Below are 14,180 nucleotides of genomic sequence, written 5' to 3'. Positions count from 1 at the left end.
TTGTGTAAGATTTATGTTCTATTTTTCACTGTAAGTTTCAAAGAATTCATCAGAGAAATTCATTGGTCTTCCTGTGGAAATTTAATCAGATATTCAATTTATTCATTGGTTATAGGACTATATAAAACCTCTGTTCTTTTTTTTAATGACTTTTAATGAGTTGTATGTTGCTTTTTTTTAAGGCTTTTCAATTTACTGAGATACCCTACTCAAAAGCTGCTTATCTTCTTTAGATCTGAATGTGACAAAATTGAAAGAGCAATAAAGTAGAGCTATATCCAGCGTTAATCCTAAGAAATCCTTTTTTATCCAATTCCTTTAAAATTCTCCACAATTCGTTTTTTCTGTGTTGTTGTATTTATGCCTCATCATTTAAGTATGATTTAATGTGTGTAAAAATGCCTGTATAAATGATGATCATTATTTCTAGGTTATCAAGGCAAATTGCTAGTAATTTACAGGTATTGGACCTATGGTTTTGACTCCTGCTTTTACCTAAACTGATTAACACTTTGACAGAAAAAAAGTAAAATAATGATATATTTATTGCAAAAATAATATTTAAAATTAATTTTTCAATTAGTTGAAGTGATAATGCAGCTGTTTGCTTGCATATCACAGAAAACATGAGACGAAGGATGTCATCTGTACATTTTAGGTTAACATCAAAGAGGAATCCTATGAAATATTAACAAGAAAAGAATTAAAGTATGTATAGGTAATTTTTAAAGATTCTAATGTTCCCTGTAAAACTAATAATTGGATAGACATCAGCATTATTACTTCCCCAACATTAAAAGTTTTTAAATGATTCAAAATTTAAATACAGTAACTTATGAAGTAACCAGGTCCCATTATGACTGACCACTGAAGGGTAGATGGCATGAGGCACAATTACATGAGCCCAAGTGCCAGCTTATCCCCACTACTTCCCTCAAAGCAATTTTTACAGGGAATACTAGTTACACGTATAAGCTATTGATACATATTTTTCTTTTGACCGATCATTTAATTGTAGAGAAGGACACCATTAATCATCATTCTGATTATAATACAAAATAAAAGCAGAGTGAAAATCTAATATCTTTATTCAGAATATGGAAACAGCAATATTCCTTGAAATATTAAGGAAAATATAAAGTACACCTAGGTTTCACCACAATTACAAGTTGCATCAGTAAATGTAATTGCTCTGTATTACAGCAATTACTTTAAACTGTTTAGCCTTCTGTCCATAGGAGGGTTTTGTTTTTCTAATAGTATCAGGCCATTAAATGTGCTGACCAGTGTTATCATTGAATTTTCCTTTCCTCCTAAATCTCATGACAATGAAAGCATTTCTGCAGAGTCTATACAAAGTCACTAGGCTGGAGCTTGTCACCCAGTAATAGACTCTGTCATTTATGAGTTCCCACTTTATGTCACTCCTGAATGCTTTCACCTGAACCATTACTGAGCAACCTGAAATGTGGGGATAAATCTGCCACTGTGTTCTGCGTACAATGACAGATCATCTGAGGGTGAAAGAGTCTCAGTGAGAAGAGAGCCATTTCTATCACACCTCCCCTCTGCCTATGTATATGCATGCCTGAGCAGGACGAAACTCTGCTTTCTTACAGTGTTATTTATTGGAAGCTGTTACTCCATTGCATTTTTCACTCACAATTTGACACTTCCTCCTACAATGTAGTTGCTGCAGCGAACACATCTTTTCTGTTGTAACTGCTGTCAGTAAAGGAGAGTTAATTTCCTTCTTGCTGATTCTCAATTTGAGCATCGATGTGCCAGGCATTCTGCCTGCAGTTTGCATTCATTTCATTTAGTGCTCATGGCAGCCCTATGGAATGGATATTATTGCCTCCCTTTTAAAAAATGTCCAGGTCACAAACATAGTAAGTGGTGCAATAACTATTCAACCTTGATTTCCTCTGATTCCGAACTCTCTGCCTTTTGAATGGGCTGCGTCTCTAGTGTTTGTGCACATAATGTATTATTAGCATTGCATTTAAAAAATGTTTTTAAGTCATTAAATATACATACAACTGCTGCATATAACTTAGATGTACAATTAAATCATCATGATAAACCAAACAATGTATTCAGAAGTCAGGGTAATACCTTAAAAGCCCCTGTTTGTTCCCTGTCAACTTCATTCCCTCGGGAGTAATAACCACTTATTCCAAGTTATGTGTTATTAAATCTCTCTTTTTCTTTAGAGTTTTACTATCCATGTAAGATATATAATACGTATGTATATATATTTAGTTAGTTCGTTCATTCATTTCTAGTGCATTTGTCAATTTATATAAATGAAATTAGTATATATTCTTTTGCAGCTTGCTATTCTCAGTTAATGTTATGCTTTTGAGATTCACCCAATTTGATTCATGCAGCTGCAGTCTATTCCATGGTTGATGGACATCTGGGTAGTTTTCAGTGTTTTACTCTTATGAACAGGGCTGCAAGGAAAATTCTGGTTTCATGTCTGCAGAAGCATATGTGTAGGATTGTCTCTAGGATGTATACCGAGTAGTGGGATTGCTGGGTCATAAAACATGCACTTGTCAACTGTATTAAATAACGCCAAATTATTTTCCAAAGTGGCTGCAGCAATTTGCTGTAAGACGAGCAGTTGCTAGGTAGTTAATGAATGTGCCCATTGCTCATATCTTTGCCAATAATTGGTTTTGTCCAACTTTGGAATGTTTTCCAAATTGGTCACTGTGGTTTTGATTCACATTTCTCTGCTCTCTAATGTCCCTTTATTATTCATGTTATATCTGTGAAATCTTTGTTCATATATTTTTACCATTTTAAAATTTTGTTAGTGGTCTTTCTCTTACACACACACACACACACAATTTACTCACTCACTTATACATCATAAATATTCTCTTAGAACACTAATTCTTTGTGAGTTATATTTGTGGAAAGTATTTTCCACTTTGGCTTACCATTTCTTTTCTCTAGACCAACAGAAGTTCTTAAATTTATAATGTTCTTCTTTTTAATAACTTGTGAATATTAAGAAATTATTCCCTACCCAAAGCCATAAAGTTATTCTCTTATATCATCTTCAAAAACTATATATAAATTTCACTTATGCATTTAAGCCAATGACATATCTGGAATCAACTGTTGTTTGTGTTGTAAGATAAGCATTCATCTCCTTTTTACATAATGATAATTATTTTTGTATACCCATTTATTTATTAGTCCCCCAAGAATGTATAAGCTCTGTGATAAATTTGATTACCACATATAAATGACCATATTTCTATTTGGGTTGAGATTTCAATTATATAAATACATAGATCAGTTTGGAAAGTATAATTGAAGAAACACACAAAAAATGTTAAGCTCCTAAAAATGAAAAGTAGTAAAGCAAAAATACAAAGACAGGGCTTCCCTGGTGGTGCAGTGGTTGGGTGTCTGCCTGTCGATGCGGGGGACGCGGGTTCGTTTCCTGGTCCGGGAGGATCCCGCGTGCCGCGGAGCGGCTGGGCCCGTGGGCCATAGCCGCTGGGCCTGCGCGTCCAGAGCCTGTGCTCCGCAACGGCAGAGGCCGCGGCGGTGAGAGGCCCGCTTACCGCAAAAAAAAAAAATATATATATATATATATATATATACAAAGACAATGCAAGAATATATATTAAAAGGTAATATATAATGAACCATTTGTTTTTTCCCCAGAAATTTGCAACCTTTAGCCAGTCTATAAAAATAATATTTCTATCAATTTTATAGGTCTTCTCTAAGGTTTAAAGTTTTATTTTTCCAGTAAAGACCATTTTGTGATATTTGATAAAATGTACTTTATATATTACTTCTGGTATATGTCATTAAATTTTTTTGCACAGTCTCAATATTAAGCTAAAAGTTTACTTTCCTAATTTACTAAGACTTTCTAATCATAAGATGATATATAATTGTATTGCCCCTTTTTCTGCAGGTATTGTCACAACCATATAGCTTCCTTTCTTTAATTTGTTAATGTTTAAAAGCATATTGATCAGTTTTCTGTTGTTAACTTAATCTAGGGGCTACCCTGGTGGCACAGAGATTGAGAGCCCACCTGCCAATGCAGGGGATACCGGTTTGGGCCCTGCTCAGGGAAGATCCCACATGCCACAGAGCAGCTAAGCCCGTGCGCCACAACTGCTGAGTCTGTGCTCTGGAGCCCGGGAGCCACAACTGCTGAAGCCCACCAGCCACAACTACTGAAGCCCATGTGCCTAGAGCCCGTGCTCTGAAACAAGAGGCCACCCAGTTAGAAGCCCGGGCACTGCAACGGAGAGTAGCCCCTGCTCACTGTAACTAGAGAACGCCCGTGCGCAGCAACGAAGACTCAACACAGGCAAAAATAAAGAAAGAAAGAAAAATAAATTTAAAAAAAAATTAATCTAGAATTTCTGGGAAACAAACAAATGGTTCATTATGTATTATCTTTTAAGATATATTATTTTATTGTCTTTATATTTTTGCTTTTACTACTTTTCATTTTTAGGAGCTTAACATCTTTTTTGTTTCTTCAACTCTCTGCAAGTATATGTGTGAGACACGATTTATCTCTAAATGAATGTTTAGGGAAAAAAATCTATTCTAGGGGCTTCCCTGGTGGCGCAGTGGTTGAGAGTCCACCTGCTGATGCAGGGGACACGGGTTCGTGCCCCGGTCTGGGAAGATCCCACATGCCGCGGAGCGGCTGGGCCCGTGAGCCATGGCCGCTGAGCCTGCGCGTCCAGAGCCTGGCTCCGGGAGAGGCCACAGCAGTGAGAGTCCCGCGTACCGCAAAAAAAAAAAAAAAAAAAAAAAAAAAAAAAAATCTATTCTAAAGCTATTTGACTATTGTGTGGAAAATTCAGAATTTATTACTGATTCAGATTCTCTGAATCTGTTAAATTTCCATTTAAATTTTCTATTTCTTTACATCTTAGTCAAATTAAATTATTCAGGGAATTTATCCACTTAATAAGTTTTCAAAACTACTAGCACACAAATATTCAATTTTGGCACCTAATATTGAAGTTTTAATATCCTACTTTTGTACTTTTATTTACATCTTTATTCCTGTTACAGTTCATTTGTATATTCTCTTTATCTTTATTTATCTTGCCAAAGTTTGTCTATTTGTCTCAAACATAACCCAAGCACTCCTAAGTCAATATATCATTTTAAAATAATTAAAAAGCCACAGGTATTTAAAATTACTCAAACCAACAGATATAAAAAGAAAAAAGGCTGGAAAATAAATATTTAAATGATCACAGTTTCACATTTAAACAAAATAAACCAAAAATATTAAGTAATTATAGACTATGTCTCCTGTTATGATGTAATTTCATAAACAAAAAGTTCATCCTTCTAAAAATTGAGATATAAATAGATAGTAAAAATTAAAGATTTAGTTTAAAACAGTGAACACTCTTTTGCTATGGAAGGTGAAAATATTTTTACACGGTTTTGTTTTAGAGTGGTACCTCCATCTCAAGACCTACCCTTATTTTTCTAAGATATTATGATAAAAGGGAAATATTTATTAATCAGTATTCTTTTAAGCAGTAGAAACTCATCATGGTGGTGGAAAGTGTAACGTTTACTAACGGAAAATGTTATGCTTATTATAAAGCAAGTCAGTTCCTCTCAAATTTAAGAGTAATAAATATTATACCAGTACATATAACCTTTTTATAACAATGTTTTTATATTATGCACCTTGGAGTAAAATTTTCAATCCCTTTTGAAGAAGGAAGAGGCATATCATTTCCATTTCTCTGAATTAGGATTTTATAAGTATACTTGCAGGAAGTAGTTACTGAATGATAATAAGTAATATGCTGTGGTGTATTAATGAATTCAGGAAATCATTTACTTCTTCAGGAAAGTACGAATGTCTTGAAATTTTTAAAAATATTAGTAGAATAGTGATGCGAGAGTAAAGATTGAATTGCTTTGAAATGGTAGAGAGAGCTAGTTACTTGACATTCATATGCAATAGGGTGAATATTTTAGTGTATTAAATAAATATTTTATCATCTGCAATCCTTATTTTAAAAATGTACATTGACCCCCAGTAAAAATTATACCATGGAGAAACTGAGATTATAGAGTTTTGTACATAAGGCAGAATTTTTCAATACCCCTTACATAATGTTTCCAATAACTCTTTAATATGTTTGCCACCTTAAGATGGAGGATATAGCAAGGAGAAAAGTGAGAAATTGAAGGAGAAAGAGAGTAAAGTATGAGAGCCCATTACTCATATTTCTGCTTCCTCACAATGAAACCATAAGGTGGGGTTTGGAGTTCTATGAGAGGCCTCAAACAAATGGAGAAACCTGAAGCTACACAATCAAGAGCCTGAAAAACAGTGTCCGGGAGGATAGATTCGGTGCAGAGAGATGTTAGGTTTGGCAAAGGGAAAGAATAGCCAGTTGACCTTGAAACAGCACTATTACATCCATGTGATCTGTACATTATTTAGTGGATCTAGCATTTTCTTTAATTCCTGTTTGTGGACAAAGTACCAGTGCACCATTGAAAGGCAAAGGCTAAAATCTCAGGACAAAACTGTCACTAGCAATGAAGTCTTTAATCTAACACAGTGAGCTAGATTAAAGTGGTTTTGGTGATAGCACGGCACAGTTTAAAAAGATGGGATTAATTATACCAGAAAGCTCTCCAATCAAGGGAAGACAAAGCACAGATTTGCATCAGAAAGCAGAGAGAATTTAGCGGGTACAGCTGGGATCTCAGGCGTCCTGCCCTCCACCCACAAAATGTAAATTTACATAAGCCACAGAGCCGCAATCCCACTTATATTGGAACATTGTTAGAAATGATATTTATCTAATCAGAAAGAAAAAATAATTTCATTGAGCTAGATTTATCAATGTCAAAAGCAAACTAATAGCCCCCCCAAAGATATCCATGTCCCAATTCCCAGTACAGGTGGAAATGTTACATTACATGGCAAAGAGGAATTTAATTTGTAGCTGGAATTAAGGAGAATGGCTTGAATGAGCCAGGTGTGCCTAATGTAATTACAAGTGTTTTAAAAGTGGACGTGGGCGGCAGAAGAAAGACCAGAGTGATGAGAGGTGGGGACTCCACCAACCCTAAAAGTTCTCTCCCCTAGAATCTCCAGAAAGGAACACAGTCCCGCTAGTACCTTGGATTTAGCCCAGGAAAAGTCCAAGCTACAGAAAGGTAAGAAAGTTTGTGTTCTTTTAATCCACTAAATATGTGGTAATTTGTTACAGCAGCCCTAGAAAACTAGAACAGTGAGATTAAACCAAAATTTTGCTTTATGCTTTTATTTCTTTGCTTCTTTTTCTCTGTATTCAGTGAGGGGGTGTTTATGGGGGAAAAAAATCAACTCAATTATAGAGTACTAGAAAGAAATGTGTGAGTGTACTTGCAGCTCTGCCAAACAGTTCTCAAAGATGGAGAGATGACCAAATTTATGTTTCCTGATAAATCTTTTCAAGTGCCTAATGTAATTTCAGTTTTTTCTTATAACTTTAAAAAAATGATATATTTCATTTGTCCCCTTCAAAATCTACCCACTTTATAAGTTCTACTCCTGTTATCTTTTATCTCCAGGCTTTTTTTAAATTTTAAATCTGAAAAGCAATTTCTTACTGATCTTGGATATCTAACTGGTTTCTGAAACTAATTATCTCTGATACTGAGCAAGTTGCATTCCCTTCCAACCTGTTTTGGCACCAATCCTTGTTAATAATGTCTTTGTTATTTACACAGCCGTTGAATTTAAAACTTTGAGGTTATCCTTTACTAATAACTTTCTTCTTCTATGTCCATCTGGTGTACAAGTCTCTTGAATCTGGCTTTATTCTTTCCTTTACCTTTGCCACAATCTTATTCTCATCATTTCTCACCTGGACTATTGCAGTAACATTATAGTTGCTCTCTCTGTTACCATTCTATTTCCCATCCAGACATCTTCATGCTCTTGTGAAGCTTCCCTTACAAAATCCTGTTTTTGATATTAATTTGTTGGCAGTCATCACTTTATTTCTGCTCCCTATTGACCCTAAGCCACAGCCACTCCTCCTCTACAAGTCACATAGTCATGATCTACTCATGTTCTAGTCATGTTCTTACTGTAATGTCTAATAAAGAGCTTGGAAAACATGTGTCAAATAATATGTGTAAATAAATAAAGGCCAAAATAGTTGAAGCCAGCCCATGCGATAGTAATGGATCAGAGAGATTATATCATCTTTGCTGGTAGTCCACTGACAGAGGAGGAAAAGGAATCTTTTCCTCCTGCAGCTGAAATTGCTTTAATCACCATCACCTGCTTGGTTACTACATCCAAGGCATTTTGACAAACTCAAATTTGATCTATGTATTAAAAGACTGATAATTATTTTAAGAGGCTGTTGTTAATTAACCTAGGACAAAGGAGATTGAAATTAGTACATAAAAAATACACTTACTGTGCAACAACTTCCCTATATCTTTAGTCCAATAGATAATTTTTAGTATTTTTACTGAAAGCAATAGGTTCACCCAATCTATGAATGCAGATACTGATATGATCTACTAATCAGAACATTATCAAAATTCTTAAGCTGACGTTAACCCACCTTTAAAAGAGTGTTCCCTGGGGTGAAAAAGTAGGAAAAGTACAACAAAGCAGTTCACCATTTGTTTCTGTCCCTAAACATTGTTCCACACCTGATTATTCCAACAGGCCATTATTTTTTCTTGTCTAAGTTTAATTTTATTTTGTTTTCATTTGCATGGAACCTGGTCAAACTGGCACTCACCCGGACATTAAATGGATCCTTGTTTATTTTCCCTCAGCTCTTTGTGAGGGCTAGAAAAGCACAATGGTGTTATAAAATTGTTGCCTTGTTGTTATAAAACCTCTGCTCTTATAAACTATACTGTCCCAAGAAGTATTATACTATCTTTCATATTACTTTACTAAGCACCAACATTAATATAAAGTAGTATTAAAAAGGCACATGCTGATGGTAAAAAAGCTGAGGTTTATAATGGAAATGTAAGTTTTCTAAGCCACTCTGCGTATGCTCCCTTTAAAAAAAGGGAAAGAGAAAAAAAGTGTTTCTACTTAAGGAATTTGGAGATTCCATCCTCTGTGAGGTGGTTGTGAAGATGACAGAAGACATCTACATCTATACTGAGGTTGGGATGGTGTTACATATCAGTGAAATAAGCTAGTTTGGAGTGAAAATATATAGGCACTTTTAAGGTTCTGTACTTTGGGTAAAACTTAACACAATATGGTTTCCATGGAAAATGCTAATAAGTAGTAAATTCAGAAGTGAAGGGTTTGAAATTCCAGATTTTTCTCTCCTCGTAAGATAAACTGCTGCTGAGTGCTTAGTTCTGGTTGCGTGTTTTTGTTTGTTTTTAAGAAACTTTTTGCTATTGCTATCTTAACTTTAGAAATTCTTTTGATTGAGAAATAAGGTTTTTTATTTTATTTTACTTATCCCTAATATGAGCCAACCCCTCTCAAAATGTTAGGTCATTCAGTTGCCTGTGAAGATGTGGAAACTTAGAAACTTTATTGATTTACCCCAGCCCCCAAACCTAGGAAGCAGCAGAGTTGGTCTCCAAGACTAGCTTTCTCGGCTACAAATCGGTAATCTTGTCACTGCATGATATGATGTATTAGTTTCCCAGGGCTGCCGAAACAATATACTACCAACTGTGTGGCTTAAGCAAAAGAAATGTTTTCTTTCACAGTTCTGGAGGCTAGAAGTCCAAGATCAAGCTATAAACAGGGTTGGTTCCTTCTGAAGGCTGTGAGGGGAAATCTATTCCATTCCTCTCTCATAACTTGGTATGAGTAGTATGCTGGGAATTCTTCACATTCCTTGGCTTCTGAATCATTCAGATCTCTACCTTCATCTTCATGTGACATTCTCTTGGTGAGCATGTCTGCCTCCGTGCCCAACTTTCCCCCTTTTTAAAGATTCTAATTAAATTGGATTAGAGCTGTTAAATTAAAACTGCACCAGACAAGATGAACAGCCAAAGAAAATTTTATTCAAGGATATTGCAAGAGATGTCTAGACTATTATAATAAAGAGATTGAACTCAACTCTGCTGAGACAAATGACAAGAGAATTTTTAAGCTCTAGGGTGAGCTAGTGGAAAAGTACTGAAGGGGATGTTAGTGGAGTAGACCGGCTACCTGTGTTTGCTAATTGAGGCTTATTGAAGTCAGGTTCCTGCCCTCCCAACAGACTAGGAGATAGGGCCTCTGTCTTTCTTAATGATTACATTTCAAGGGGATGGCTCCCAGGTCTTTGAGAAAGACATTCTTGGTTATAAAGCAAGGTTATATCAAGGTTAAAAAGCCCGGCTAGTGGCTGAGAGAGGATTTACATCTTAATGAGGCAGAGAAAGAACTTACAATTGCAAGCTTTTTTAATGTCTAAAAAGAGAGAGGTCAGGGGCCAAATGTCAGGAAGAAACCTGTCTGAAGTTTAGTCAAGCTAAGCAGAACTGTTATGTCCCTCTTAAGTGAAAGCCCACCCTAGAGACAACATTTTAAATTTAGTCCCCACATTAAAGATCCTCTTTCCAAATACCCTCACATTCTGAGTTACTAAAGTTAGAACTTCCACATATTTGGGGGTAACACAGTTCAGCTCAAAACACATGGATGTGTAACTCACTAATAACTGAAAAGGGAGACAAATATTTCTAAAATATTTTTGATAATTGAAATATGATTAATAGGTCAAACTGAAGAAGTTTTATAATAGAAGAGTATAAATTCCACTGTAAAACTGAAAGCTATTTTTGATGCCTTATAATGTATATAAGTGGAATTTTATGAAAGGAGTAATAACTGTAAGGTAAGGGCAAGTGAGTAAAGTGTTTTACCCATTATAACTTAGATGACAAAAAACTATAAAAACAATTTATGAAAATCATAAAATGTTGGGTTTTATTAAAGTAATATAAAAATATCCTTCTACAATAAACTTAGCCAAACTTTTCAAGATGAACAAATATAAGCAAAACAAACATAAATTGTATTTCATATATTTGTATAATTGTAAAAGAAAATCAACTAAATTATTTTTTAAAAGGTCAGGTTTTGCCCCTTAGAAATTCCAATTCAGAAGTTATGTGTAGAAGATATGTAATTTGTATGTAATCATATCTCATGAGACTATTATTAGGGAATTTTGAACAAAAGAAAATCCATAGTCCTTTAAAAAAAAACAAATGAAAAAGGAATATTCTATTTTTAAATGGTAAGAAAATGGGTCAACTTTGGGAGAAGTTTATTTATGCAAAACACATCATGAACTTGTTCATGTCAAATATTGCTAAAGCTAACTGGGAAATTTGAAAAATGTCTATTTCATGTAATAGGAAATTAGGAGATTTTCTAAAGAATGATGGTCTTTGGGACTGAATAGTGTAACTTCTGAATAATCCTTTCCATCCAACACATGTATAATATTAAGTACTTAAAATATGTTAAACACTAAAGCCGAAATACTGTCACCTCTTCCTATAAATGGTCTTCTGCATTGCTTGGTAGATAATTTAGAAACTGGCAGCTTTTCCATATATAGAAGCAGAAGGTATGAGTAATAACTTATGTCATATGTCTGTGCATAATTCTAGTTTAATGGCTGTTATAATTGTGTGACATATATTTGTGGACTTATTTTGGAGCATATGTAGAAGATAAAAAAATCCTCTGAAGTTGATCATTCCATGGGTCAAACCCAAGGGGTGGTCCATATCTCTCAGCTCAGAAAATGAACTTGAGTTGGTGGTCCCTAACTTGGAAACAATATGAGATAATCTCTTGAAATGGGTGGTTTTATTTCTTGGAGGCTAGTTCCACTGTGGAGGTAAAAAGATGGAGATGGACATATAGAGATGTATTGAAAACTAGGAAATAAGCAAAACAAGAAGCTTGCAAAATTGTACCACTCTTAAAGCCTCAGGAGGTTAATCATATTTTTTCCTGGACTTTCAAAGCATAAAATAGCATTGCAGACACAATCCAAGTTATAAGCATACCATTTTCTATAATAAAGGCATGTTACCATAAATTGAGCATTACCTAGTGCAATCCATGAAACGATAAAAAAAAAATACAAAGGATATTGAGGGAAAATTACTGTAATATCAGTGAAAGCCTAATGAAATCATGTAATATTTAAAGTAAATACATAAGCCTCATTTTCATTACCTCCACACTTAAATTTTTGCTTAACATACTGAACTCTTAAACATCTAATAATATTTATAATGCCTTTGTCATGTCTTTCCCTCATTTTTATTCTAAAAATTATGTTAGAAATTTCATCAAATGTTGTGGTCTTACTTAACTTATTCTCAATAATAACAGCAAATTTTATTGAATGTTTATTGTGTAAAAGCATCACTCTAAAGATTTTCCCTGTATTACCTTGTTTAATTCTTACCATTTTATATAGATCCTCACAAACGAAGAAAATGACACATGGAGAATCTGAATGTCTTTCTCAAGGTCAAATATGTAGTGAAATGTCATAAGATTCACAGCCAGGTGATCTATGTTTTGTTATGTCAGAGATCCTTAAACTCATGATGTTTTAATGTTCACAAGTATAACACACATATATATTATATACATGTATATACTTATTTTGAAAAACACCCCAAATTTCAGGCAGGTAGATCAGTAGTACAAAATTTTTTAATCTTGACCATTCTTAATAGTATATCAGCTCATTACTGGCTGTGACAAAACAGCCTCTAAAGCTGCCCTAATGTAATTATGAGTTTACTAGTTGCCACTCTGTCTTTCCTTCAATAAGAAGTAGTATATATAAAGTATAATAGTAGTATACTAGAAGTACATGAGGGAGGCAGTATTATAGAGATAACTATACATCACCTGAAAGTTATATTGAAATAGAAATTATTTGCCATACTGTACAGGATATATTTAGTGCCCCTAAAAACAATTCCCCATCCTATATGGAATTCATCAGTGAGACTGGCTCTGTTATCCTATGGCAGTTTTTCTAGGTTTGACCAATGGGAAGCAGCAGATGCCTATAGGAGGGAACAAGAATGGTAAGTCTGGTTATTTATCTACTTGACTTACTACCTATGGAGTTACCACAGGCTGATTACTGCCTGGATCCAAGAGCACAGCTTCTGTCAGTCAGTTGTTTTGATACAGTTCGTGACTGTGTTCCAGTCATGGCCCCCCTACTTGTCTCTTGAGAACCAGGGGTGTTAACAGAGCCCTGCTTTTGCCAGCTCCAAACTACTGCACTATTTCTGTGGGTTTTCTACACCCTGGCTTTATCTTGTAAATTTTTCCTTTATTAAACTCTTCTAAATTACAAAATTTCCCCATGCCATCTGTTTCCTGTAGGAACCCTACCTGATACCCACACTGTAATTGAAAATAACTTAATTATGGAATCACTTTGACTTTCCTTCAGAAAAACATTTAAAGCTATTCCATATTCTAGTCCAGTATTATCCATCACTATATACTTTCATGCATTCCAGTGTATAATGGATTATTACTCAGGAAATAGTCACTCTCCTTCCCCACAGCAATAATACCTCTTTGGACAATGTATACTTCCATGCATAGTGTATAGCCCACTATCTGGGTTTAATCACACAGCAAGATAGAGCAAAAGAAGGGTCAGCACCTGTGATGAAACCAGAGCTTTTAAATATCCTAGTGTGTTTACTTATTCTCTTGTGCTTCTGTTATCTATGGACGCTAAGACAATGTCTTGGGTAGATGCTGCTCCCAGGGGAATGAGGAGACACAGGGAGCATACCTGGACCCAATTCACAGGGTCTTAAGAGAGGTATATGCAGTAAGACTGTATGGGATTAGCATAGTGACTTTAAAGACTCAGTAATTGCTAGTTGTAATTATTACCACCTGATTCGAACATGCACTTCTATAAATGTTTTCACTTAATTTTTTCCATTTGTTTGTGATAAAAGCCAACTGAAAAGTCACACTTGAATCTAAGTTTCTACAAGGATAACCTGTGATTTTTTTACTTGGGGGGTGGGGGGAAGTCAGCATACCTCACAAATTTAATATTAAGATTCTTGCCTATGCCTCAAGGATGTCACTAGGAAATATTAACTACCTAAAGAACTTAATGCATTCCACT

General features: G+C 34.9%; 1 protein-coding gene across 7 annotated transcripts in view; it reads left to right on the top strand.

Moving 5' to 3' along the window:
* Positions 1 to 14,180, top strand: part of LOC149743936 (uncharacterized) — a 227,089-nt gene that overhangs the window by 113,070 nt on the left and 99,839 nt on the right. For 3 of the 7 annotated variants that reach the window (XM_089905994.1, XM_089906003.1, XM_089906002.1), the window contains one exon: positions 4,041 to 4,829. The exons of the other annotated variants lie outside the window; for them this stretch is intronic. Coding sequence is in view for 2 of the 3 variants with exons in the window: in XM_089906003.1 (XP_089762129.1) it covers positions 4,041 to 4,143 (103 nt within the window). In the remaining variant the exon portion in view is untranslated. Of the gene's footprint in view, positions 1 to 4,040; positions 4,830 to 14,180 lie in introns of those variants that run through there. 7 annotated transcript variants of the gene reach the window in all.

Source organism: Delphinapterus leucas, unplaced genomic scaffold (assembly GCF_059928025.1).
Source record: "Delphinapterus leucas isolate spDelLeu-1000000601 "Yukka" unplaced genomic scaffold, BTC_Dleu_Yukka2 spDelLeu_asBTCV2_sq49, whole genome shotgun sequence".
Lineage (NCBI taxonomy): Eukaryota > Metazoa > Chordata > Mammalia > Artiodactyla > Monodontidae > Delphinapterus > Delphinapterus leucas.
This window is presented reverse-complemented; position numbering and strand designations above follow the sequence as displayed.